This window comes from Lonchura striata, chromosome 19, assembly GCF_050655825.1.
Source record: "Lonchura striata isolate lonStrDom1 chromosome 19, ASM5065582v1, whole genome shotgun sequence".
In the NCBI taxonomy this organism is placed as follows: Eukaryota; Metazoa; Chordata; class Aves; order Passeriformes; family Estrildidae; genus Lonchura; species Lonchura striata.
In genome coordinates this window covers 826,321-854,173 of record NC_140721.1, presented here as the reverse complement: position 1 = coordinate 854,173, position 27,853 = coordinate 826,321, and the positions used below count along the sequence as shown (strand labels likewise).

Below are 27,853 nucleotides of genomic sequence, written 5' to 3'. Positions count from 1 at the left end.
CCGGTTCCGCGCCTCCTCCCGCCGAGCCGGGCCGGGCCGGGCGTGTTGGAATGTACGGAGTTTCCTTAGGAAAGGTTCCCAACAAAGACCTCGCCGTCCCCTCTAGGCCAGCTTCAGCGTGCTCACCGGGAACGACGGCATGGTCACCATAGTCACGGGGTTTAGGACCGTCTGCCCGACCAGCTGCGGGTGGTGCACAACCTGGGCTCCCACGGCCGGCTTGGCCACCACGGCCGGCTGGCCCAGGCTCGCGGTGCCGTTCACTTGCTGGTGCGAGATGGTGTGAGCGATGTGGCTCACCACGGGCTGGCTGACGGCCACGGGCTGGGGGTAGATGGGCAGCTGCGGGCCCAGGTGAGCCATGTGGTTGATGGTGGCTGGGTGCACAGTGATGTGGCCGATGGGCTGAGCAGCAGTGGTGAGTTGCACGGGGCTGGATGTGGAAGGTGCAATGTGAGCAATGTGCTTGGTCTGTGGCCCCTGAATGACGTGGTTGACAGTCTGGATGACCGAGGCGTGGGTGGTGGCGGTGTGGGCGATAACAGTCGATTGCACGGTCGAGGCCGCCACGATGTGAGTCTGTGCAGGGACGATCGCCTGCGGCGGGACCAGTGCTTGCGTCTGTAGGGAGGGCTGGGCGTGGGGCTTCTGCTGGATGGACACGTGTGGGGGCAGGACCGCGGGGAGCGGGGCGGCAGCACTGGGGGGGACGGCTTTCAGCAGCTCTGGGTGCTGGCGCTGGGTGAGTTTTGGTAATGAGTTCACTGGCCTGTCATCTTCCATATCTTCATCCATGTTGTCTTCACCCTCTGGAAAACACGAAAGGAAGAAACTCCCATAAAAACGCAAGCAGAGCGTGAACTGGACCAACGAGCCTCCCTACAAGGCAGCATCAGCAGAAGAAGACGTGCAGGAGACGTCACTGAGCTACAGGCTGGTGGCACAGTGGCATGGCACGGCATGGCACAGCCCTCTCCTCACTGCCTATGGACCAAGAACCCAGGGCCAGGCAAGTGTGACAGCCCAAAAACCCAGCTGGAGCAGGGTGCTCCCAACAGGCTGAGAGGTGGCACTGGGCAGGCAAGGAGAGCACCACAAACAGAGGCTGACAGAAAACACCTGGCTGAGCTGTCTGGGCTGAAGTGGGCTCCTTCTGGGAAGAGGAACGGGGTTTCTTTTCCTGGCCAGTTGTTCCACTGATAGGCACCACTCCTTCTGCTCCCAGAGCAGGAAGGAAATTGCCATGAAGAAACATGGCAGCAAAACTCTTGTCTGAAAGGTCTGGAAAATGGACTCTTGTCCAGTCCAGGAACTAAGGAAGCAAAACAGGAACATACTAGCCCTGAGATTAGAAGACAAGCCCGGCACCCTGCACTGCCTGTTCTAGCGCCAGCCATGGAGCAAGGAATAAAAATCTTAGGAGACACAGAAGCAGCAGGAAGACCAGGAAGACACTTCCCCTTCACAGCTCTGCGAAGCAGAGCTTGATGCGGTCGTTTCGGCAGAGGCCACTGCAGAGGGAACAGCTGGCACTTGTAACGACAAAGCACTGCTACTCCAACTTCCATCAGACCACACCTGGAGCCTCTCCTACCATCAGAGGTGATGAGCCTGAACAAACTCAGGTTCTCACTTCCCAGAACCTGCTATATCATCTGCCTGGCATGCCAAGAGCAAATGCCAGCTTAAAGAACTGCTGTGAATAGTCCTGCACTGCTACAGCCTCCATGTCTCTGGAAAGGTCTGCATCCAGACTGCCTGCTCTTCCTGCTGCAAATCCCTGGCGTGGAGAGAAGAATGCATTCTCCCATCTCACAGAAACTTCTCGCTGGAACCGCATGTCAGATATCCATTAGTGTCATTTCATCTTCACTGTGAATCCTCCTCACACAATGTGAAGGCTCATTAAAAGTTGTTCAAATGCTCTGGTGATCCTCCCTGTACCAAATCCTTCTTCCATATGTGCTGAACACCCTCCCACATCCACACTACACCAGGATGCCCACTTCTAATGAGTAGGACTGCAGAGCTGTGCAAGAAAATACCTAAGTTTGGAAAGCAGGGATTTATCTCCACAATGAGGTCAGATGTGCAAACCTGCATTTTGTATCTACCTGACACTGATGCACAACTTTCAGTTTACTTCACATGAGCAGCAGTGTGTTGTTAACAACATCAATCATTACAAAAACTCCAAAACCTTTTACTTTATTCTGAATGCAAGGAAACCCTGATGCTGCTAAATGAAGATCCCCATCACTCCATGTGACTACGTCAGTGATCTTCCAAGATGATTATGAAAAAAGAGAACAATTATGGGTACCTGATGCTGTCGAGGTAGATGCCTGGTCATCCTCTGGCTGAACTGTCTGTCGAATAATTCTGTCAATCTCCAAAACATCCATCCACTGGCTCAACTCGTTCTTCAGTTCTGCCAGCCGCTGCTGGGTAGCGATCTTCTCCCTCGCCAGCCGCTCCATCTCGTGTTCATATTCTTTTTCCTTCCTCTTTAAAGTCTGAAGTTGGAGAAAAGAAAAAGAAATATAATGAGAGCAAAGACAAGAATAACTTACACTAATCTGGTCACTCCCATGTCCACAGCTCATTTTTTTATACTGTCAATTATGCTGGTGTAAAATGTGTTCAGCCATATTGACACCTGCCAAATTCGGGCAGAAAGAGGAGGACAAGAGCTGGCACATAAAGTATTGCTCTTGTTGAAGGCTTTCTGCTTTCTGAGGGAAAACTGGTAAGCTCCCAATGGGAAATGCTTAGAAGAAAAAGCCTAAGTACTGATGAGCTTCTGAGCAACACACACCACACTAAGAGTTCCTGCCCTAGAGGAGACGGTGGATGGTAGAGCCAACAACCCCCTGCATCACGGGGCAATCCTGAGGTCCAACAGGAAGGAAGGGTGCATGCTGTCCTCTCCCGCTAATGCCCCCTTGGTGCTGGGAATCACCACATCCATTGGCAAGGTCAGGGGAGCAGCTGCATCAGTCAGCACAATACAGAGAAGTGTCCCACACTGCCCAGCACTACTGCTGGGAAATACAAACCACACCCTGCAAGGGGGATCAACTGTTCCAAGGCCTCTTCTGTGAGTTTTCAAACCAGTGTAGCACTGCACAGTCAGAGACCTGGTCCCCTAGCCCAGGGCCACACTATATGCATAAGAGACAAAATTAGGTGAAATCTGTAAAACCACATACAGACTCTCCATTTTCTGAAGTTAAGTTTCACCACTGGGAATTTAAATCCCACACACACTTCTGAAAATACCAGCCACACAGAGCCCACATGGATGCTCCTATTCCCTCACTGCTGGCAAGCACTGCGCTCAAAAGCAAACCTCACACCTGGCAGAGGACCAGGTTCTTGGTCTTCTTAACACATCTCTTCATTTCTCTCTCAGGTTGTCCAGGATGAGTACAATCAGAGCCTGACATCATGCCTTTCAATAGTTCTGCTGGTGCTGTAGCTCACAGGTTTGCTGGGAAGGACCTCAAAGCCTGTTCAGCCAGCCTTTAATGCAGCCTAAGGTGACACAGATTAGGGCAGCTCCTACCGATACCTTTGTCCTGGTAATAACAATAAAGGAAGTATTTTTAAAAGAGCCGAGCAATGTGTGTTAGCAGGGCACAACCACTGCAGGTGTGTCAATGGAGACAGCTCCTCTCCCTCCAGATCAGCTAAAAGCTCCTCAAAACAGAGGGTTTTCAGACAAAGGGGGCAGTTCTCTCCTGTTGCTTTTCAAGCCAAACCAGGCAGCAGACAGGCCAACGCCATGATCCCACAGTTCTGTGGATCAGCAGCCCACTGCAGGGAGGTAGCCATGGGGACAGCCAGGAAGGAAGGATGGGGACTCCTGGAATCCTGGCTCTGCACCAGCCCTGACTTGTAGCCCAGAGATTCCCACGTGGCTGAGGCCCAAATCCACAGGCTAGCTTTAAAGTCTGTTTCCTATCAAGTGCAGCCAAAGTATTTTGCCTGACCCAGAAAAGTCATGTGCTGTGTGTGCTCTGATTGCCTTGCAAAGGGGTGTGGATGAGACACAGAAGGATGGAGGGCAAGGTGACGAGGAAGGTGCACACTCCCGGATCAGGTTTAAACACGCAAGGAGACTTGTGTGTAACTTGTCTGGATGGCTTCCCTATGTCATCAGGAAAGAGGGCAGCAGAAGGCAGGCTGAGGCTAAACCTGCTGTGCAAACATGAGCCCAGTCCCTCTTGGCAGCATCTCCCCAAAGCTGCTCTCCAGGCAGGGCAGGAGAGGACAGAACAGGAACAGCTCTCCAGGAGGAGCAGCAGCCTCCACCGCAGCGGGCACAGCACTCGCATATTCAAGCAGATTTGGCTTCACTCCCTGCTGTGAGAGGAGACTCCCAGCACTGGGGGAAAGCACTACTGTAAAGTATGAGCAGGGCAGCTGGTAATTACTTACAAACTTTTAATTACTGGGAAGGCAGGCAAACCCTTAGCAAGCACCAGGACAAGTCTCCCAGCCAAGAGAGCCAGGGAATTCACTATGTCACTCTGCAGGCACTCCACAGGCTCTGGGACATGGCACTGCTCCAAGCCCAACCCTGTGGGCTCTGCCTCCCTCAGAGCCAGCAGTCCCAGCTCCTGACTGGGTGCCAGCTCCCGGCAGCCCCTTGCTGGGTCTGCATCTCCTCCCTGGGCTCTGGCACGGCTGGGCGCTCTCCACGGGGAGCTGCTGGGGAGGCTGGATCAGCAGATGGGCTGGAGGCACCAGTAAATGTTTCAAAACCTATTTTGGGATGCAATTCACTGGAGCTCACTTGGTAAAGACAGATCTCCAGGCTGAGCTGCTCTGGCCTAGTAATGAACGTGGTGGGATGAAGTGCAGCCCTCTTCCCTCTCCCGTGAGCTGCCCTCCCAGCACTGCCCCACTCTCTGCAGGTACACGTGGCTGCAGTCCCCTCCCAGGCTCCGCAGGGACTGGGAGCAAGGAGAGCCCTGGCCCACTGCAGACACGACGTGGAGGGACAGGAGCAGGGCCCCGTGCCCGTGCCGCTCTCCCCGCAGCGCCACGCGTCTCCCTCTGCCCGCGGCGCTCTGCCCTGGGCACACGCAGCTCTCTGGCATCCGCCCCCTGGCAGATTATTTTCTGCAAATTATCCTGCCCACATCAGGGGCCAGAATTTCCCATCAGTCAACAGAAAGTCCACAGTGACAGCCAGCCCTGAGTCATTTGGATTGTGGTCACTGACCTGCCCCGGCACATCAAAGCCTTTAGAGACACCCACTGATCCCCATGATGTTCTTCTAAACAGGAATTTCTGTCAGCACTATCACCATGGATCCCATGCAATACAAAACCAGACACTTTAAAATAACATATAACTACACAGACACTTTTCCCCAGACCCGAGCCTCTGCAATTTTCCAACAGTGGGCATGTAATGGTAGCACTGAAAAGGGCAGCAGGGACCCTAAAACTACAAACACCACAATAATTGAGAATTAAATTTTGATAAAAGAAATCCATACAAATGCCCAAACAGCTTTCCTTTGAAATCTGAAATTTCATTTAGGCAGAGGCTTGGGCCAGCTGCAGGGCAGGAGCTGCCACCTGACCTGCCTCCACAGCCACTGGGAAGGACCATGGCAGGGGCTGGCACCTGGGATGACAGTTAAGGTGCTTGCCAAGATCCTGAAGGACACACACTTCACCTGGCTCATGAAATACTGATCCTGTTTCTGATCCTGATCACTGAAGTTACCTGCATTTCTGTTTTCCCACTTTCTCAGGGAGAGGCCAGGCTGGCCCCAGGAAGGCCAGGCATGCCCCTCCAGCTCTGTTCTGTTGGCAGGGGGCAGCCCAAAGCTGGGGGCAGCTTCTCACTGAGCCCACCCCATCCCAGACTGCTCTTTGCAAGCACCAGGCTCCAGCGCAGACCCTCCTTCTTACGTCTGCGCCTCCATCACTGTAGCATTTCTTTTTTTCCTGTTGAGCAATTGGGAACCCTGGTTGCCCAGGCAACTGTTACACTGCAGTGTGAGGAACCTACAGAAGCTATGACTTTACAACTCTTTTATTTTTTGCACTTAAAAAAATGAGCATCACTTAAAAGAGTAGGCCCTAGCCATGCCAAGGGGGAAGCTGAGCTACCCCAGGAAGAAATAATGGATTTCCTCATACTCTTGTGAATCCATCAAAGGATTTTGATGCTTGGGAAATTTTGCAAATCAACTGCTGGCTCTGTGAAAGCAGATGATGCTCCTCTCTGAACGCTCTCAGTCCTGCTGGGCTGAAGCTGAGTGAGGACTCTGCAGCAGAGCAAGGGCTGGACCCTCCCCTGGCAGGCACAGCAGGGGCTGCTCCATGCCCAGGTGAAGTGGTGACAAGGACACAAGGGCACTGGTGAGTCCCATCATCTTATTTAAACACCAGCAACCAAATTAAAATCCACATGTGGATTTGCTTTTGCTCCCCTAGAGTATCTGATTCTCCTCCTGTACCTGTCAGCTCCTTGGCAGCCTTTATCCACCTGGATTATTGAAGCAGGACCAGACAACTGCAGTGACAGCTCAGGCCTGACACAATTCCAGTGGTAATCTTCCCCACTTTGTGCCCACTGTCCTGGCTGGTTTGGAGCTGCTATTTGGTCCTTGTGTGCATCTCCCTGTCATCATCCCTCGCTGCACAGGCTGCACCCACCTTCCAGCAGCTCCCTGCAGGGTGGGCACCACCCACCACTGCTCAACCTGGCTGCAAGGGCAGGGTGAACTTCTAGACAGAAATACTTCCCAGAACAGGAAATATGCCTGCAGCAATCGTAAAAATGAGAACATGCATTGGTATTTACATTTATAATTTCACACTGATAACTGCACTTCAGGCTCCTGATAAGAAGAGACATCAGGCCTTAATCTGAGATCAAAACTAGGGCTGGAACGTGGCTGGTTGCACCGACCTGTCAGAGTCAGCCTCCTGAAGCACCACACTCTGGACAAAGTACAAACAGTCACTGGGGCAGAGGGGAGGAACGATCCAAATCAGGAAGACAAAAAATAAATTCAGAAAAAAATAAACAACAAACAAACAGACCACCAAAATCCCACCAAAAAAGCCCTCAAAACAAAACAAACAAACAGAAAGGCAGCAACCAACTGGAACCCACAGTACAACAAAGCAGGGAAAAGCAGAGCCATCCCCAGGCCAGTCACTGGCCCCTTGCCCGCTGTCACCCGGGTAAGCAGATCTGGTTTAATTCCTTGATATGACTCCCAAGAACACAAGAAATTCAGTTTTAAAATAACTGAAGTATGACTTGCAATCACTTGGTGTTTAGTTTGGTCATGTCTTTTGCTTTTCCTATTTTTATTTTTTAACCAATCTCTATTGTTCAGGAAGGAAATGAGACATTTCTAATGATTCCAGTGGATTCCAGATGCCCCAAAGACCCTGAAATACCATGGTGTGCTTGTTACTTAGAAAATAACCACAAACAAATTAAAATAACCTGACAAATTAAAACTTGATAGTTTTTAATTTCAAATTTAATTCTGCAGCACTTAAATTAAAAAAAAACTCAAGTTAAAAAAATTGTGGGAAATATGCTTTTGGGATTAAGTGTCATCATTTTCTGCAAACAGAAATGAAGCATGCTGCATCTCAAGAAGGGATTATTATTAACAACATGACTGCTGGATGCAGGACCCCAACGCTCTTCCCAAGCTTTGTGATGACATATAGACAGCAGCTCCAGAGGGTAACAGGCAGGTTTACCCTTGGAGCCATAGCCAGAGCTGTCTGCCAGGCACAAGGAGGAGATTTCTGAGCAGACACTTTATCCCTACATCCACTTGCTGCAGTGCTTCTGTATTTTCCTTGCAGGCAGGTCTAAGCAGCTGCTGCAGGAGCCAAGGCAGAGTTTTGGTTGGGTCCTGGGTGTAGCCCTCCCTTTGTTCCCATTCCTACACCTTGGCTCAGCCAACAGGCACATGGCACAGGTGAGCTGCACACCTGAAGGGATCCTGTGCAGGGAGCAGGGCAGTGAGGGCTTCTCCTGGGAGAGGAGCAGCTCTGGAGGTGATGCAGTCCAGGAGCCATGGCTCTGGCAGAGGCACTCCCCACAGCAGCAGGCCCGAGGTCCCAGTCACTCAGAGATGGTGCCATCCTCCCACATCACCTCTCCTTCCTGTTTCCCCATTCATCTAAGGAGGTCAGTGCCAGCTATTCACACCACCCCAGCAGCTCCACCCACGGCCCACGGAGCAGATCTGGGTCACCAGAGGATTTCTCTCCATCCGTCTCCCTAGGTGGCAGAGGGAGGACACAAATCCCAGCTGCTGAAGGCAAACTGACTCCAGCACCTGTGTGAGCCGTGAGGCAGAGCCGTGTCCAGGTGTAAACCTCAGTCTGTGCAGGAAGCTGGGGGCTGCCCTGCTGCTGGCACAGCAGCCACGGTGCCCTCTGCCCATGGCACTCACACTGCCACTGCTGCTCACACCACTGCCCATGGCACTCACACTGCCACTGCTGCTCACAGTGCTGCCCATGGCACTCACACTGCCACTGCTGCTCACAGTGCTGCCCATGGCACTCACACTGCCACTGCTGCTCACAGTGCTGCCCATGGCACTCACACTGCCACTGCTGCTCACAGTGCTGCCCATGGCACTCACACTGCCACTGCTGCTCACAGCACTGCCCACAGGGCTGGAGCTCCTCTGCCGGGCTCAGGGGTTGCCTTTGCTGTGTTTGGGGCTTTGCTGTGTTTCAAAGGCGGGCAACTTCTGCAGTGTCACACACAAAACAGAGCCCATGCAACCACGCTGCAATTATCACCACGCTCGTTAGGGCCCAGGCGCTGCCTCCCCTCCCATGCCAGCTCTCACAGCAGGTGGCAACCAGAACAAGCAACAGCCCCCAAACACATCAGCTACCACACAGCAGCATTCCCAAACCCTGTGCTGCAATCCACTTACAGGCTGCTTTGGTTTTTACAACCCTGAGTGCTTCTTCAAACTACTACTTAAATGACAGCAGTGGAACAGGTGTGGATTCTCTGACAATTACAAACACACTGACAGATTTACAATTCCATTCACCCTTTCCAAATTCTCATGTACAAGTAATGAGTGTGATACTTAAAAAAAAAAAATCACTATCCCTCTTGGCGATGGTTAAGAAACGGCCTCAAATTACTCAACAAGGTCCAAATGCTGGACATTTTTATCACTATTATAGGACATGTTTTGTGGCCAATCCTGCAAATAAAAATGCCCTGATGGCTCGCTGGATGAGGTTCCCTGCAGACAGGTCCTGCTGCAGCTGGAGGAACAGTGGGGAATTAAACACTGGGGTTTTTTTTAAGGTCTTATTTCTTATCACTTTCTGAAATCTACAGATGACACCACGTTGTATGACCATAGCCTATGGATGCTGGAGGCCTTCTTTACTGACACTGAGATTCAGACTAATTAGACAAGATAGAATCAGTGGATCAGGCCAGGTAAATAAACAATGTGAAGCAGCACAGCTTGGCATCTGAACGCTGCTCACGTGAGGGAGGCATGGCAGGTACTGATGGACCCCACTCTTACAGACAAGTTTTACAGAAGACGAGTATATTCACCTCATAGCTGGCACAGAATAAGAAATAACAGTTACAGCCATCCTCGTCAAGGTGGGGAACTTAACAGCATTCAGCAGCATGGTTCAGTTCATGCATTTTCATCAATAATCCAGTCACAACAGTGCCTGAATGTAAATGAGTTCTGATCTTTAACCACAACCATTGTCAGACCTGTGGTTTGTGTCTGCAATCCAGCACCTCCCTGCACCAGGACCTGGCATGGCTGCAGGGCCCTTTGCACCCATCAACACCCAAATCAAGCACTGCTATGGGACCCAAAAATCCACCGGTCTTGTTCTGGTCCTCTACACAGACAGGGATGAATGATTGTGCTCTAGCACCAGTAAAGTGACTGGTAAATACAACGAACTAGAAGACAAAGAGATGCTGTGAACCTTAAGAGGAAAACGTAGCCAATGTAAAACCAGTATCTGGTCTGTTCACAGATCAGCCCACAAGATCAGCTTAAAAAGGGCTTCACAAAGGATTTTTATGTGCACTACTTAGGCATCCTCGGATAGCACTTCGGATTCATTCTACCCTGAAGGTAGTCAAATCTGTTGATTACTGCTGGCATGAATAGGAAAGTGTATCATTCTTAGGTGCACAACTGTTACTTTAGGCAGTTTGAAAAGCCAAGGGAGATGAGGTGAGGATAAACACCTTAAACATCATAAATGATTGGCAGCACTGGTAAGTCATAAGGAAATTTCACCCTTCTTGCCCTTTCCCAAGGTAATAATGACAAGCTGGCCATACTATAAATCCTTAGTTCACTACAGCTATGTTTTGTCTCTAACACTACAAGCAAGGCTGCCAGAGGACTTCTGTGAATTGTAAGCAAAGTCTGTTTCACAAACAGAGCCAAAACTGCTCTGTAGGACCAGGCCTCTCTTCACCACAGCAGCCGCCAGTGCCTCGGCCACACCGGAGCAGCAAGTGCAGGGGTTGGGATCACAGCAGTGCCTTGCTTCCACACCTTCCGAAGACTTTTGCTCTTTGCATTTTGCATGCCCTGGGAAGCTCAGCTGCATCTCAGATTTTGAAAGCATGTTGTTATTTAGTCAGCATTTCAACTGCACTGGGGAAACTGGCCAACAAGCAGGACCTGCAGCACAACCAAAGACAGATGGGTTGGGCTGGGCTGTGTGCCAGTTGTCCTAGTGTCACCTGGTGAGCAAATCACCTGGATGTCATCTGACATGGAATGTACAATAGAAAATAACCCCCAAAACTGGAGGGTGTTCAGGTGCCACAGTGACAGGCACAGTTTGAGAACACAGAGTAGCAGTCTTGCTTAAGGGCTTTAGCTAGCTTCCAAAGAAGATGATTCCATTTCCTAGGGGAAAGAATCCTTCTGAGGGAACCAGAGCCAGCCCAGCTGCACGGGCTGTGAGCCATGCCTGACATGTGCCAGGCTGGGCCGGGCAGAGCCAGAGGGGCTCTGGGGAGGACAGACCTGTCCCTGCTGGGGACACTGCTCAGGAGGGACAGGGCTCTGCTCCTTCAAGCATTTTAATTTCACTTTATATGTTTTTTTTCACATTGCTCCATGCATCTTACAAACCACCCCACCCCCCCAGAGGTCTCTGGCATTTTCACTCAGGTTGTGCAGGCAGCAAAGTGAAGAACAAGAGCCGAGGTGGCCCATGGAACAAACAGACCTGGCTGCAGCTGTGTGCCGGGGTGTGGGGCCCCTGTGCTGCTGGACCCACCGGGACACCCTCCTCAGCTGAGAGCCAGCACAACAGCCCACACGCCTCTGGCTGAATCACCAGCTAAAGGGATTATTAACTTCCAGCTGCGTTGGGCCCCATTTCCTTTGTGCAACAGTCTGCTTAATTGCTAATTCTAATTTACTGTTGCGGAGCGTAAGCCCAGGTCCAAGGATAAATTAAAATGATGGCTCTATGGGAAGTTCAGAATTTAACTTTCTAACTTATCTGATTTGATGCAGATACAAATATTTAAATCCAGCCAAGGAAACAAACAGCCTGTTTCTAAGAAGTTCCAGCTGGGAAGGGGGGAAGGAAGGATTTTGTAGGAAGAGAGGCTGCAACAATCAGTGCACTGTCACAGTGCCTGCAGGAGCAGAGCTTTGGCTGGTGCTCCTCCCCTGCGAGGTTCATTTGGGTTTGAGTTTCTTGAGCTTTTTTTTTTTTTCCTTAAGTGAAAAACTACTTTCCTATCCTGAGAGTAAGAGCTTTTACTTTTAAATCTCTTTTGTACAATTGCCCTGTTCTCTTTTCAAGGGAAACACTGAACCTGTGGGTGAAACACACAGAACCTGGCACATGATCGGTGGCCATCCCCACACTGACAGATGTTACTTTTGTTGAAACAGATCAAACCTAAATTCAAACTGCAGTAAAAAAAAATTAAAATACGAATTTTATTTCTGAATGTTGAAATTTCAAATGAGATTTCTAGTAATCTGGGTTCTTCAGCACATCTGAATCCTGTGACTGAATCACAGACCCATGGCTTTGGTGCTGCCAAGGAAAACTGTGCTGGGGATACTCCCTGAGCAGCTGCCAGAGAGGATGAGGAGAAGGCAGCGCGGTGAGGAGGTTACACAACGTCACAGGCCATGCCGTGTCGCTGCCCGCGGGGCAGAGCCAGCCCTGCGCGGTGCCAGGTCAGTCCAGCTGACCGCTGGCAGCCCCGCCACGCCAGCCAGGCCCTGCTCGCCATGTGCTCCCCACACACGTGCAGGCAAGGCTGGCACGGCCCCAGGGCACCCTGACCTTCTCTGCCACGCCAGGCGAGCACCCGGCTGCAGGAGCACCGGCTGACGGACAGACAGACAGCCACGGACAGACTGCACACCAACTAACGGACAGACAGCCATGGACAGACTGCACACCGACCAACAGACAGACTGCACACCGACCGACAGCCACAGACAGACTGCACACCGAGCCACGGACAGACAGCCATGGACAGACTGCACACTGACCCACGGACAGCTGGCCAGTCCCAGCCCAGCACTGTGCAGCCCAGACTGGCCATCAGAGAGGTTCCTCCTGCAAACTACAACATCAGCCTGCCAAAATTCAAAGAAAGGCTCAGATCGTCTCTAAAGCTCATTAGGCCTCAATAAAACCACTTTTTTGAGCAACAGAGAGAGTGGCTGGGTACAGTAGAAATTTGCCCCAACCAAAGTCCCTCTGAGGGAAGTTGTTGGTGAAAACTAAGAGGAGGGCTGAACTGATCTAATTCTGAGGCATTACGGACTCTCCAAAGCAAAGCTGAAGTGAATAATCAATTGTGGACACCAAAGAGAAATGGTGTTTGAGAGTGTCTGAGGAAAAATGGAAACAAAGTGAGAAAAGATTACGTTTCACTGTGGAAAAGACCATTGTGATCAATCCTCAGCACCTTTTATTCCAGTCAAAATGTACAAGGTGTACTGGATCTCTATTTGCACTACAAATGCAGCAACTCTACCAGTTTCCAGATGAATTTTAATTGCATCACATGCTACTGATTTCACATTCACAGGAGACATCTACAACAACTTCTTCTGTGCTACCATTAACCACTTTCACAAACATTGAACAAGCAAACACTAACATTTATTTCCCTCCACCTACAAACACAACTGACTTTTACCTTTGCTTTCTCCCAGATTCACTCCTGGTGGTGCCCCATCCACCTACAGCTTCATGCTGCAACCTCAGATTCTAGGCTTTCCTTGCCTCCAAGCAAATGACTTGTACTCACATGTCCACCTCATCAAAATTTTGAGATATACCAAATCTTTTCAAAAATCTGTCTTTTAGTTAAGCAAACAGAAAACCTCCCCAAACCATACATATTAAAATTCACCTGAGCCCCAAAGGAAACAACGGAAGTTCACTCAGCCTGGATCTCCAAGATCATCAGAAAGATCTGCTCCCTGCCATCACCACTTCTGGTAAGGATGACTTGTGGTTAACTTGGAACTTCTCCCAGGGGAGTTTCTCTCTGTTTCCCCTGCAGCCCAAAGGCAGCTCTGGGCTCTGCTCACCCCGGCCCCGCGGGCACTGCACGTACCTGGATGTATCGCAAGGCACTCCTGAGGACGCTGAGGTTTGAGGTCTTCTTGTCATCCACGTTGGGGATGTTGCGCTTTAATGTCTCAAAGCACTCTTTCAAATGTGCACGTCTAAAGAAAACACAGGCGGGTCGTCAGCTGCCAGGAGACACACCAGGAACCAATTCCACCAGAGGGGAGAGCTTAATTGGGGCCCTAATCCAGCAAAGCACCTACACCTGTGCACAGCAGCCCTCCAGCACAGCACGAGCCAGCTCACCCCAGCAGGGACTGTGCCTGAGTTCTATCCCAGCTTTGTTAGAACACTGTGCAGCCTTAAATAAAATATCTCATCTCACTGTGCTGGTGCTTTCACTGCCACCATACTTCCAATTTAGCTAGTCAGGCTTATAAGAGTCTTGGGTCAGAAACGGATGTTTATTCTGTATTCACACTGTACACTGACCCCTCATTTGGGGTATTTTACTCCTTCTAAATCAAAAGAGAGTCACTGTTATGCACTGTTACTGCTTTGCAGGATCAGGGTGCTTGGGATGCAATGGTGCACTTAAACAAAACATATTGGGAAGCAAGAAATGCAGAATTGAGCTATAAAAAAGCCAAGCAATAGTGCAAGATTCAGTAAAAGTCACTAGGAATTTTATTCAGGTTATCAGTTTAAAAAACAAACAAGCAAACAAACAAAAACCCACCAAAGCCAAACAAATATTGACAGACAATAGGCCAAAAAAAGGAGGGGAATTACAATTAAAAAACCCAACCTCTGGCTTTCTACGCACCTGTTCTTCTCCAATTTATTATGTACTTCCCTGGTCCCAACCCTGTAACCCAAACAGAACAAAGATCAGCTCAGTGTGAGGTTAAAAACTCCTGCCTTGCACCTGTGCTTGCAGCAGTGTCTGTCTGTCAAGATGCAAAAGGAACAGAAGTTTTCATATATCCCTGGTTTAACATCAAGTACATACATATTTCTGCCTATACTGTTTCAAGATAAACTCCATACTTTACATGTGCATCAGGGGAACTAAGCATTGTGCATATAATGCACAAAAGATACAAACAGGTGTGATGTGTGTGTATATATGCAGAAACAGCTACTACCAACAACAGGGAAAGACACAAAGTGTGAATTTTAAGTATTTGTACAGAACCAGAGAACCCAGATTCTGACCTGGCTCTGATCTATGCCTACACTCCAGCGGGACAAGGTTGTGCAGTTTCAAATTCAAGCGTATGGGATTGGGCAGACACTTCCAACTGCTTTGGGTTTTTACTGTGCATGAAAGAACACAGCTGAGGATAAACATGGAATGAAGCAATACAGGAATTCTCTAGTCACTGCTTAAGGAAAAACCAGCGTGAGTTTCTGGTTTTGGGGGTTGAATCCACCCACTCTCTGAATCAGAGGAGTATTTTTAGGAAAAGCCAAACAAATACATGTTATCTCAGTTTTTCAGCTTAGTTTTTCAGCAATAAGGTACATTAGCAGACCTGGAGATTTCAAGTATCTTTCATACACTGTGCAAAATAATTTGCCTTTGACTCAAAATACAGGACATTGAGGTAATAATATTTAATAAATTGTCACAAATGTTTGACAGCATTTTCCCATGAAACATTCATAGGCTGAAAAAGACGTCTTTTCTTATGGAGCAATTCTGGAGCAATTCTGAGGGGATGCAATGGTGGTGCTGTGCTCCACACTGGCACCACAGCCCCCGCACCTCCCAGGGCAAAGCTCAGTCTGACAGCACAGCCTCAGTCTGTGGGTGCACTTGCAGACACCCCACTGCCCACAGCCCAGGCAGCCAAACGTTGCAACCTGTCCTGGTACCCCCGTGCCAGCAGAAACCTCCTCCAGAGCTCCCTGAACCCACACAACATCAGTGACAGCTCTCTTATTAGTGCACAGACCGACAGACCCTTCCAGCAGCAGACAGGCTCTGAAGATCTCAATCTTCTCAGATGAATTACACTGGCATTTTACTGAAGCCTTTATCTTCATGAACTCCTATCTGCATTACTTGCACTGTTTCTGTGTGTTCTGGGATCTGTACATCCCAGTGAACCTTTATTCTGTCCACTATACATCTCCACCAGTCCCTGTGGGATTCACAGACCATCTCCAACACCACTGCCAAGAGACATGTCCCTGCTGCAGGCAGCCAGGAGAACAGTCAGAGGCCCAGACAGCACCTCCAGGAGAGAAGACTGAACAGATCCAGGTCACTTATGCTGCAGGAAAATTGAGGGGCCAAAGGAAACAGGTAAAACTGCTGCAAAGAAGGGAATGGTTTGTTCTCCCAGTCCACAAGCAGTAATACCAGACTCCCTACTGGGATACTGTGGTCTGGAAACAACTACCTACAGAGAAGGCAGGGTCTCCACCAGCCAAAGTCCTTAAGAAGAAGCCAGAAAAACACTAACCTGGAGCAACATCAGAGCCACAAGTCCTTTCAGAGGGTGAGGGCAGACTAAATAGCCTTCAGCACCTTCCAGCTTCTGAGCAAGCAGGAGGCCCTTAGCACTTACAGCACTGAGAAACTGGTGATCACTGTCCTCAGAATAACATCTCCCAGATCCCATTCCGGTTTTCAAAAAAGCTCCCACAAGCAGCAGTGCACTTTGATTTCCCTGACCAGTACAAGCAGTGATCTTTTGCCAAACATAACACGAGATGCCACTTGAGATCAGACATGAAGGGCTGGGACTTGCTTCCCAACCCAGTTCTGGCCTGCAAAAAATACCTCCTTGTACAAAATCTTAGTGTGGAGTGAGGGAGGAAAATAAAAACTCATCAAGCTAAAAAACCCTGCTCTCAGCAATTCAAAGCAATTAAACATCACAGGTCTTGGCGTTTCTGACCCAACAACGCTTTGCACAAGCAGGAGCCGCTCCAGAGAGATGCAGCTTAGCTCGTCCCCATGGACACGTCCCCAGGGCAGTCACTCACCCTCCAATTCTCTTCTTGAGCTCGATGGGTTTCATGTCGTCGGCCGGCGCCAGCTTCAGAGCGCCGAGCGGCGCGGGCGCGGGCGGCAGGGGCTGCAGGGGCTGCGGCACCACATGGTGCTGCGAGATGGCCAGCACGGGCGCCGCGTAGGGCGGCAGCTGCTTGGGGCTGCCCGCCGGCGCGGCCTTCCCGTCCGGCAGCTGCGGGCCCGGCGGCCGCTGCATCACCGGAGCCACCGACGGCGCTTCCTGGGGCACCGCGGCGGCGCTCAGCAGCGGCTGGGGCCGCGGCACGAGCGGCGGCGACAGCGCGGCCTGCTGCGGGGAGCTGCTGACAACGGGGATGGGAATGACCGAAACGGGAGCGGCCAGGGCCGGCGGCGGCAGGGGCACGGGGCCCGGCGGGGACACGGGCACCGGCGGCTCGCTCCGGGGCTCCTCTGCGGACAGGGCGCTGCTGGCCCGCGGCACGCCGGCCTTGCCCGCCTTCTTCTGCTCCTGCTCCCTCTCCAGGCAGAGCTTCTCATGCTTCTCATTCTCCTCTGGAAGAGAAACACACGCAGTGAGCAATGGCGCTCCCCTGAGAGCAGCCTGCAACCAGCAAGGGGCAGGATCCCGAAGTTAAAACACGCTGGGTTTTATACTCAGTGAATCCCAGCTCAGTGGACACTGCACCGATACAAACACATTAGGGCATCTCTTTACTGCTGTGGATTTTAATCAAGCTCTTAAACTTGGCTTTGATGTGTGTATATTCCTGTATGTTTTCAGAACACCGGACAAAGTAAATGAAATCTGTGTGGCCCGACTAGCAAAATAAACCTCATCAAACGCAATCCAGGGCTCAGGCTTTAACTGCGTGAACATGGCACAAACAAAATTTATTTATACAAGTCCTGTGGCGCCAGTGGCCCTGGCATCTAGACGTTGCGCAGTCTTAATCAAATATCTCCAAACCCACCATCCGTGAGGCTCAGCAGATCCCTCCCCAGACAACCTCTGAGGAGCTGCAATGAAAGGTGGTGCAGCAACCTCTTCATAGTAATATACAAATATTTGGAAAATAAAACCTTAATTTATCAAGGGAGGGATTAGGGGAAGGGCTTTGGAAGGACAGCTGGGTGTTCTGTCCTATACAGTCACCAATATCAGGTAATTTAGAGGAAGCTCTTAAGAAACATCCTGACAGAGCCTCTCCCAGGAGAAGGCCTGACTGAAACACTGAAGTCAGAATATATATTTAGGAAATTAGGGAGAAGAGCACGTATGCTGCCACCTGGAATTACCAGGCTATGTTCAATCCCCCAGTGATCTTCCAGACAATCTGTATTGAACAGAACAAGCAGAAGGGGAAAAGGGCCCTACCAGGCACAGAGCTGCCCAGCCTTGCCATCCCCAAGCCGCCCTGCCACTACTGGGATACTTTCTAACCCATCTTTTGATCTTGAGGCTATAGTGCAAAAACTGCAGAGGGCAACAAAACTCTTACTCCCGATTCTGAATGCCCTTTGATACCTGTGACCGCCCAGCAACACTGACCCAGATCCAGGCGGCACAATTTCCTGAAGCTCAGCTGCAGCAGCAGCCCAAACACAGCCCAACCTCCCCAAGGAGAGCAGCAGCCAGGTCAAGCCGCCAGCTGCCAAAGCAAACACTGTCCTGAGCGCACACCTGGAGAAACCACCCCCTGGACCGAGCTCCAGCACTGGGGTTGTAGCCCCAGTCCCTGACCCTGCAGTACTCACAAAAGCACCACATGAAATTCTGTCATCAGGAAGGGTTTCACATCCATACAGACCTCTTCCCAGGGCTGCCCGAGACTCAAATCCAAAGTTTCCATTCAACTTCTGCAGCACAAGTAGGGTGAGTGAGCAAAAGATCTGACTGACTCCAAAACAGGAGGGAGGTTGCTTTAGCAGTACCTGAGCCTTAAAGCTACATTCCTCTGCATTTTCTCAAAATATTTCAGGGTATTTTCAACAGTTCCTTAAAGGAAGAAGTGAAGCAGTGCAGGGTGCAAACACAAATCTTAGCTACCAACAATTTTGGAGTGGTTCAGTTCAACGACATCAATAACTAATACAGAAAAGCCCTTTGTCTGCAGATCTCGCTCCACTTTGCTGTTGGTTTGCAGCCAGAGCCGATGCAATGGCCCTGGCACAGGGTGCATGAGGAAACCCAGCCCCGAGGACCTGCTGACTCACGGTGCTCCCTGAGCCGCCTTCGCAGGACACAGCAGACCAAAGCCCACACAGCTTCCACCCAGGCTTCCAGCTGCACTGACACTGGGAGCAGGGAGCAGCAAAGGAGGCATTAATGGGAAGCCGTGGCAGTGCCGGGGTGCGGCGAGGACAGCAGGACCTGCCCAGGCTGCTGGAGTGGAGCAGAGCATCCAGCCAGGACACCCGAGAGCAGCACCAACAGCCAGCAACACTCACCGGGGAAGGGAGAGAACAGGGAAGCAGGGTTACAGCAGGCATTACTGATCACAAGTATTTATGTAAATGTCTCTGGAAGCAGGTGCAGCCCTTGGGCTGCTGACAACCTGCCAGCAAGGCCTTTGGTGTTGCTCCCTTGAGCTAAAGAGTTTATTTCAAGGAATTTTTTAGCCAAAATCCAACATTGAAGAGCCACTATCCTCTTGGGTCTGACTTACCCACAGGCAGAAAGGACCCATGCTCCCAACCCCGGCCAAAGCACTGGAGGGCCCTGAGCCACCTCTTTGGACAGAAACCCTCCCACTGGGTGGTGAAGGTCTGTCTCCTGCTCGCTTGGCCCTCACGCCCTGCACACAAACCAAAGACAGCCTTGGAAAAGCTCTGTTTTCTTATATGAAGGAAGCTCACCCACGTTTGGGCACAGATACAGATCAAGGAGGGGTGATGACCATGCTGTGTGCTCTGACACATGCAAGGCTCGTTCCCTCCCTTGTGGCACGCTCGCTGCAGGATCTCCTGCAAGCCCATGCACAGAAAGCAGCCAGGGCGCAGGGCAACCCCTTGGGTAAGAGGATAGCTGAATCCAAAGGTGCACCTCAAAATTATGTGTAATTTTCACTTGTTCTTTGCACTCTTAACAAGGGGACTGAGGACAGAACAAACCATGGGAGGTAACTGGTGCTGAGAACCCTCAGGGGACCTGAACCACAGCCCAAGCGTGAGGGGTCCTGGAATCCCACCCTGCCCACAGCACTCCACTTGCCAGCAGGTTCACATGGCGAGAGCAGGCACCTCAGGTCCCTGGCCACACCACCCAGGCAGTGACAGCAACATCGGCAGCCACAGGACAGAACAGCAAATCCTGTCCTGAGAGGACACAGAAACAGGGTCAGTACCCCTGACCAGTGGCCTGGTGCTATTTAGGGCCTTGATGGTCTGAGTACACAGCACAGGCACTCTTTGTTACCTAATAACCTGCTGCATTTAAATATATCTTGTCCCTTTTGCCTGCCCTGGAAATGCCACCAGTCTGTCACAGGCACTGCACAGCGCCAGCCAGGGAGCAGAGGGCAGAGCCACACTGCCCTCGGGCCAGCAGCATGGGCCTGCAGCAGCCAGGGCATGGCCCGAGGCTCCCAAACCAAGCTGGAGGAGCAGGCTCTAAGGGATGCCAGTGCCCTTTGCATGCTCCTACCTTTCACTGAGGACACTATCAGTACAGAGAGTTTATCAAGGGTGTGTGCCTTTGCATAGCCAACCATCCCACTTCTGTGTGTGCCCAGTGAAGAACATCTCTCCTTCCAGAAACAGTGAGGCAGTTCTGTGGTGGTGTTTTCTGAATGGTCTGAAGTGTTTTCCTGAATCATTCAATGCTTCTGGGAACTTATCCTGAATACCTGGAACTGCTACAGCCCTGGAGAGGAGTGCCTTGGGCGTCACTCACTCTGGATACGCAGCAGTGACACCCGCAGGAGTCACTGCAGGCTCCTACCAGGAAAGTGCTGGGTACAGAAGAGTCTCCAGATATTTACTACTCCAAAGGCTGCCCTGGGCAGGGGACAAGTCATGCCAAGAAGAAGGGCCAGCTGGAGCCTGGAGGTTGGTTTCTGTTTCTGCAGTTCCCTGCCTCTGCAGGGGAGAACCAGGAAGGGGGAGATAAGAACAGTCAGCAGAACTGGAGCCCAGCAAAGCTCAGCATCAGCCAAGCAAGCTCTGAGTCACAGCAAATGCTGCTGACACCAGAGGCTGCAGCACACAGCCACGGGCACTTCCAGGCCCAGCAACAAGCTTGCAGGACTGAGAGCCCTTTAAAATCAGGACACTTTTCTGACTCCTTCTGAATTGTGGTTGGTAACAGCACAAGCCCCACTTTTCTCTCCCATCTTAGCTAAAACTTTTCAATTTGGTGCCCAGCCCTTGGCACTGTTGTTTCTTCACCAGTACCAGGGCAGTCCCAAGACACGGCACTGCTTCCCAAAGCCCTCCGGGCTCCTGGCCGTGCCCTCAGTACTGAGCTGGCTGCCAGGCACCCGGTGACACTTCCACAGGGCCACCTGGCACTAGGGCTCCCAGTGCTGTGCTCAGACTGCAGCCTGACACCAAACAGTCCCACGTCCTCTCCTCCCCACACACACAGCCCTTACCAGCACTCAAACTGTATTTAGGAGCACACTGTTCACAAAGGAACCTGAAATGCTTCCCAATTAGAACTCAGAGGTTCACAATACACTACAGAGAAGCAAGAGCTCAGCCAGCCTGCCCGGGGTCACTTTCAGGGGTTCAGAGACCCCTACCCCTACCTGACACTCTCCCTGCTGAGCGATCTTGCTGCACTGCCACTGCTGTCACATGCTCACACCTCATCTGCAGACTGGGTCACCATTCACTGCTAACAACCACAACACTCAGATCTCCACTTTCTCAGCCAGAGGATGATGACATCTTGATGTCATATCTCTAAAGGCAAAGGAAAATCAGCCTTCATGTGAACTCTTCCTCCCTAGCACCAACCAGTACAGACCACTAGTAAGACCAGAGACCTCGGTATCCAAACCTGAAACCAAATAAGAGCACACACTTTATTAGTACTTTATGGAGACACATGGCTTACAAGAAAGCATTTACTTTCAACAAAACCATCACACCTTCTGGAACACAGCAGGGAAAGACCCTCAAGAAATCCTGAAGTAGTTCATCTCCTAAGCCCCAAAGAAGAATCAACAATAATGAAATAAATACCTGCAGACATTTCTAAAAACAGCTTCTCCAGATAATTTACATTGTGCTTTAATAAGCTATTCTGGTGCTTAAATTAAACCCTGAATCAGCTCCAGAGTAATTTTACCTGCATTTTAGTTACAACTATCTCTTTGTGGACTGAAGAAAGAAATAAGGGGTGAGGATTCAGCAGCACCACAAAGGAAAACAGATCAAGGTTGCTAGACAAACCAAAATTGCCATGGAGAGCCTCATCTCTACAGAGTCCCAGGACCACCATGTCACCAGGATGCCAAGTGTGCCACTGTCACAGCTGCAGCATTGCACCTTGGGGGGCTGGAGGGATGCGCAACTCCTGCTGTACCTTTCCACTGTATTTGGGATAAAGTGCAGGAAAGCAAGGGCTCTGACAGGCCAAGTGGGCACCAACAGCACACGCTGACTCTGCTCCACCATCCAAGGAGCCGCACCTGGGCAACCAAGCAGGTGAGCTGTCCTACACAAGATGGGCCTGTGCTTTTCCACCGGGCATCAGCATTTTTAAGAGACAGGGAGACAAAGTAATGCGCTCTGATAAAAAGCATGTATTTCTGTCAGCTGAACAGCTTCTGTGTCACAGTTCAGAGCAAGAAGTGGTGCTGCTGGCAGGCAGGACCCAACCCATCTGCTCCCATGCACATGAGGACACCGCTGTTGTGCTTCTGGCCCAGGGAGAGAGGCACACACTGCAGGGAACAGTAAACCATGACATGCCTTAAATGTACAGGTTGGAAAAGAACAGCAAACATGAACTGACTTAATAAACAGTATTATAAACAGACTATGTATCCTTAAAACAGACCAAAAAGCCCACGGATGTGCCCTCAGAAGAAATTCTGAGAGCCCACTTGATCCACTGCTGGCAAGTGCTCTGCAGGCTCATGTGTTACACAGCCAGCACGGTGTGCGTGTGTTCACAGCCAGCAAACATGCTGCTCGTGTGTTACACAGCCAGCAAGGGAGCACAGACGGGTGAAATGAGTCAGTGAGTCAGGCAAAACTGGATCTGGAAGATAACAGCCAGCCTGTTAGGTAAGCATGTTTGCTCCAGGTAACATTCCTCGATCTGTGATGAGAACAAGGGCTCACTGCTGCACCTTCATCCCAGGGCTGCACTAAGGGTTGCTTCCACAGGCTGCTCACTCTAGCCAGCTTTCTTCTCAAGGAAATGAATGGAAATCTGCAGGTTACCCTTTAGAACCCTATCTCCATACTTGAAAAAGAAAGAAGAATCAAGGGTATATGCTCATCAAAACAGGAAGCCACCACCATCACCTGAATGAGCGGCACCAAGGCAGTTATCCCTGCAATCCCATGACAATTATCCTTGCCACCCCCAAAATTCAGACATTGCTGTGTCACAGAGAAAGGCTCTTCCTAAACTCAAAGTCTAATTGTCAGAATAAGCATGTCAGTATGGCACTGTTGTCCTCAGAACTGCAGTGCAGCTCTCCTGGAAGCCTCTGGAAACAGATAAACTCACACTGTATGTTGGGATGTGCTTTAACCTCCCCTGAAAGAAACCCAGGTGGGTGTGCTGCCTGCGGCAGCCAGCAAGACCAAGGCTGAGGCCAGACAGCACCCTGGTGAGACAGAAGGCGGTGGTGGCCAAAAAGCCCCACAAGGTTTCTGGAGATGCAACTCAACATTATACTGATGAGATCAGTTGAAAGACAGCACTGAGAGACCTCACAGGGCACAGCACTGAGCCACTGCCTGACCACGGATGCTGGGTGTGAGCAGCTTCTCCTCCTCACCACTGGCACAAGGAAGGTGGCAACACAGCCAAAAGAAACCTTTCTGGCCACCACACACCGTTATCACTTCCAGGCAATTAAACATGCCCAAATGACAAGGAGGTGAGATGGAAAAGCCCAGAACCGTTTTTGTTGTGGGGTCACTGCCTGCACTGGCACCATTCAGGAAAGGAATGATGTGAATGAACTGTACAGCATTGAGAGAGCAGCACACACATGCTGGACAGTCACAGACAAATATCTATGGGAAAAACCCTAAGAAAACAAGTATCAGTTACTGGCAGTTATAAAGAAATTTGTTTTTCTTAGATCATGAAACATTCCTAGATTAATCTAAATTCAAAGAAATCAGCACCCTCTAATTCAAGTCAAATGTCTCTGGAGTTTGCACACAACAGAGAGAGAAAGGACCTCAGGCTGTGAGTCTGTGCCCATGTAAGAGTGTTAGGAGTGTTATGTGCCTGGGAGGCACATACTTACAGAAGGGTTACAGCAGCAGCAGGCACTGCTGCCAGCTGCCGACCTAGAGGCCCATAGATGAGTTCAGTATATATATTTTAATGCTGTTCCCAAGATTGATTGATTTTCAGGCCATACTGGACCCCTGGAGTTCCACAGTGTAACTGGGGGTATAACACAGACCGTAACACTTTGCAGGACACAAGATTTCAAGCGGGAGGGGAGGAAGAACACAAGACAAAAAAGCCAGCCCAGTCTTAGTGTTCTTACTGATTACTTCCCAGTGCTTCCCAGCTGTTCCTCAGCTTACGCTCTCCCCTGATATCTTCCTGCCACCCAAAGGTCACTGCAGGGCTCCTCCTTCCTGTGCCAGTCTTCCTGGTGTTGAGACTTCCTTGAAGTGGCCACGTTTGCAGTGACGCTGCTGGTCCTGCAACCAGCCCGGCCCTTATGTGCCTGTGCAGCAGACAGGTGGCTGTGCCCCCCAGCAGCACCCAGAGCCTGCGGCATGCTCGTGGTGGCAGCTCCAGCCTGCAGCAGGCTTTGTGTAACACTACATCCCCACACATCGCTGTGAGCTGCTCCTGGAGCTGAGGAACCTGCAGGGTGTCTTTTTCTTTGCTGTGTTACCCTGCCCATATATCCTGCTCAGCAGTAATTCCTGCCTCAGAAGTTGTCCAGCACAAGAAGCCGGGTTCCTCTTGCTCCTCTGTAAGCCAGAGCACAGCTAGTCGGACCCACTCACGAGATGCTCCCGCAGTGGGATGGCAGTGGAAGTTGTCTCCCAGCAGCAGACAAACCCAGCAGCCTGCAGAGGTCGAGCCAGGTGTTTGACTGCTGCACCCGAGCACAGCCACCACAGAAAGCCCGGAGCCGCTATCGCACAGGGCTGGCGGCGGCAGGGAGACTGTCAAGGGCTGGGAAGCAGCACCGGAGCTGTCACCCAGCGGGCGGGGAGCGCGGGCGGGGGGCCCGTGTCATCTCCAGATGCTGGGGTGTGCTCCGGGCTCGGGAATCCTCCCGGCCCTGCGCGGCCCCGCATCCCCCGCCTGCTGCGTGACTCATCACCGACACAATGGGCGGCGGCACAAAGCGCGGCTCCCGCAGCTCCGCCCGAGTCCCCGCGCCGGGGCCGCCGCGGGAGCGGGGCCGGCGCCGCTGTCCTGCAGCCCCGCCGCTGCTGCGCGGCCCCGGGGCACGGACGGCCGCTCCCGGAGAGCCGGGGGACGCGGCGGCGGAGCGGCGCGGGGCTGGAGCGGCCCCTCGGGGCTGCGCCGGTACCCCGGCCCCTCGGGGCGCCCCGGGTCCGCCGCCCCTCCCGGCGCCCCGGGCGGGCCCCGCAGCCCCGCCGGGGCCGCGCGGGGCGGGGCCGCGCGCACGTGGTGGCGGGCGGGGCCGAGCGAGTGACGCGCCAGGCCCCGCCCCCCCGCCGGCCGGGGACACGCAGCGCGCGGGGCGGGGGCGGCGGCGCCCCCGGCGGGAACGGGGCCCGGCCCGGGGCGGCCCCGCCCGCACGGAGCCCCCGCCGCGCTGGCCCCGAACCGCCCCCGTGTCCTGACACTGCCCCGCCCGTCTCGCGTTCCCCCGGGTCGGATCCCCCCGGCAGCGCACAGCCCGCGCCGGTGCCCCCCCCCCCACCCCACCCCGGTGCCCGCGCAGCCCCGGCCGGCCGGCGCTGTCAGGCGCGGTCCCGCGAGGCGCGGGCGGACGGTCACTCACCACGTGCGGTCTGCTGCTGCTGCGCCTGCCACTCCAGGAACCGCGCCGCCTCCAGCAGCGTCTCGATGCTCATGGCGCGGGCCCGGCCGCCGCCGCCGCCGCCGCCGCCCGGAGCGCGGGCCCGCCCCGCCCGCGCCGCCCCGGGCTCGCCCCGCCGGCCGCAGCGCTGGCGACAAGATGGCGGGTGGCAACAGAAACACAACAGGCGGGCGCTGGCGCGGCCCCGCTACTACGCGGCGGGCGGCGCGAAGACGCGGAGTGGAGCTCGGGGCGCCGCCCGGACGGGACGGGGAGCGCCGGGACGCGGCGGCCGGCCCGGGCCGGGGACGCGGGGGCGCGGCCCCGCAGCCCCGCCAGTCGCGCGGGGCGGGCGCGAGCCGGGCCGGCCCCGGGGAGGGCGCGGGGCGGGAGACGCGGCGGCGGCCGGTCCGGTCCGGCGGCGGCGCGATCCCGGCTCCGCGTTTTGCGGGCGGCGCTCCCCCCGCAGTGCGCTCGCGGCCCGGGGCGCGCTGTCAGCGCGCGCGGGCCAATGGGCGCGCAGCACAACACGCGTGCTGCCCTCCACATGGGCGCCCCGCGCCGCCGCGCGCCTTAAAGGGGCCGCGCCCGCCGCGCCCCGCGCACGTGCGGGCCCGGCGCCTCCGGCGGGGCTTCCCCGGGCACCCCGCACCGGCAGCGCGGAGCCGCGCCGAGCGCCCGGCCCGGGCCAGCGGGAGCTGTGCGGTCCGGGCACCCCGCACCGGCACCGCGGAGCCGCGCCGAGCGCCCGGCCCGGGCCAGCGGGAGCTGTGCGGTCCGGGCACCCCGCACCGGCACCGCGGAGCCGCGCCGAGCGCCCGGCCCGGGCCAGGCCAGCGGGAGCTGTGCGGTCCGGGTACCCCGCACCGGCACCGCGGAGCCGCGCCGAGCGCCCGGCCCGGGCCAGCGGGAGCTGTGCGGTCCGGGTACCCCGCAGCGGCAGCGCGGAGCCGCGCCGAGCGCCCGGCCCGGGCCAGGCCAGCGGGAGCTGTGCGGTCCGGGCACCCCGCACCGGCACCGCGGAGCCGCGCCGAGCGCCCGGCCCGGGCCAGCGGGAGCTGTGCGGTCCGGGCACCCGCGGGACGGGCCCGGCCCCGCTGTGCCCTCGCGGGCTCCCGGGTCGTGTCCCATCCCTGCAGAACCCCCTGAGCCCTCCGCGCTCCCGGCTGCGGGGACGTGTGGCTCAGCGCTCGGCGTGACTCGCCCCGCAGCCGGCGGGGTGCCTGCACGGAGGGGAAAAGCCGAACCCTTTTTTGGATAAAAGCACGGAAAAGAGGGAGCCCGTTGGAAAGGGTCAGCGCCCCAGTGCCTGCTTCCCGGGAAACACCGCGCGCTGCGGTTGCCCACGGTTAACTTGAGCAACGTTTTCTTGTATGCGGCCCCTTTGTCAGTAGCTTGTGAAACTAAACTGAACTTCAGTTATCCACAAGGAAATTTTCCATTCTAATTTCCATTCTCTCTACTTCTGACTGACTTCTGGTTTTTGGCTGGGAAGAGATACTGAAGTAAAGGGAAAATAAACTGGTTAGAAAAAACAGTGCTTCTCACGGAGGGAATGGGTTTTAAAAAAAACAGATTTTCATATGAGAATTTTCATTCTACCTACAAACATTAAGGAATTTACAAACCGAAAACTACCCTGAGGAATGGCCACTGAAGGGGGCAAGCCCAAATCCTTGTGGGATGGGCGGAGCTGGTTTGTGGCGCTTAGGGCTGACTCTAAAGGTGCTTCTGTTTCCCACCGCCCGTTCTGGGCGGTCAGGGCGATGCCTCATCCTTGCTCAGCGTGTGACTGGGGCCTCATGCACTGCACGTTCATCTGATACTCCTCTGCAGATGCAAGGAGTCATTTCCTCCCGAGCTCTGCCATGAACTCATCCCTGCGTTATCAGAATTCCTCTCCACAGTAACGAGGGTGGCGTCATCACACGTGAGCAGAAGAGGTAGATAAAATACACATGTAGATGAAGCCTGGCCAAAAGAACTCACCTGGGTACCTTTGCCAGATGTAGCTCATGGAGGGACAAGCTCATTTCTCATCGAACTTGTCAGCTGCTTTCCAATCGTCTTGCAGACTGCCTCACCGGCTCCGCCCCGCTCCCGCAAT

At 53.2% G+C, this 27,853-nt stretch overlaps 1 protein-coding gene across 2 annotated transcripts; it reads right to left on the bottom strand.

The window, feature by feature from the left end:
* Positions 1-8: 8 nt before the first annotated feature.
* MNT (MAX network transcriptional repressor) lies at positions 9-27,853 on the bottom strand. 2 transcript variants are annotated; one of them, XM_085557171.1, is made up of 6 exons: positions 27,736-27,853; positions 16,600-17,140; positions 14,426-14,467; positions 13,646-13,757; positions 2,324-2,516; positions 9-809 (listed from the first exon to the last, which is right to left on the bottom strand). In XM_085557171.1, the coding sequence occupies exons 1-6, from the start codon at positions 27,761-27,763 to the stop codon at positions 103-105; spliced, it is 1,623 nt and encodes a 540-aa protein (XP_085413297.1). In that variant the 5' UTR covers positions 27,764-27,853; the 3' UTR covers positions 9-102. The 2 variants fall into 2 exon arrangements, with proteins under 2 accessions (XP_085413297.1, XP_021388743.2); XM_021533068.2 differs by lacking the exon at positions 27,736-27,853 and adding an exon at positions 25,729-25,882.

Bases quoted from the DNA above. Each gene is read 5' to 3' on its own strand.
- MNT (XM_021533068.2), bottom strand. From the start codon at position 25,801: ATGAGCATCGAGACGCTGCTGGAGGCGGCGCGGTTCCTGGAGTGGCAG. The intron at 17,141-25,728 runs GTGAGTGACCGT...TTTCTCTTCCAG, and splicing joins GCAGCAGCAGACCGCACGTG to AGGAGAATGAGAAGCATGAG. The intron at 2,517-13,645 runs GTACGTGCAGTG...CTCCAACTTCAG, and splicing joins GTGCCTTGCGATACATCCAG to ACTTTAAAGAGGAAGGAAAA.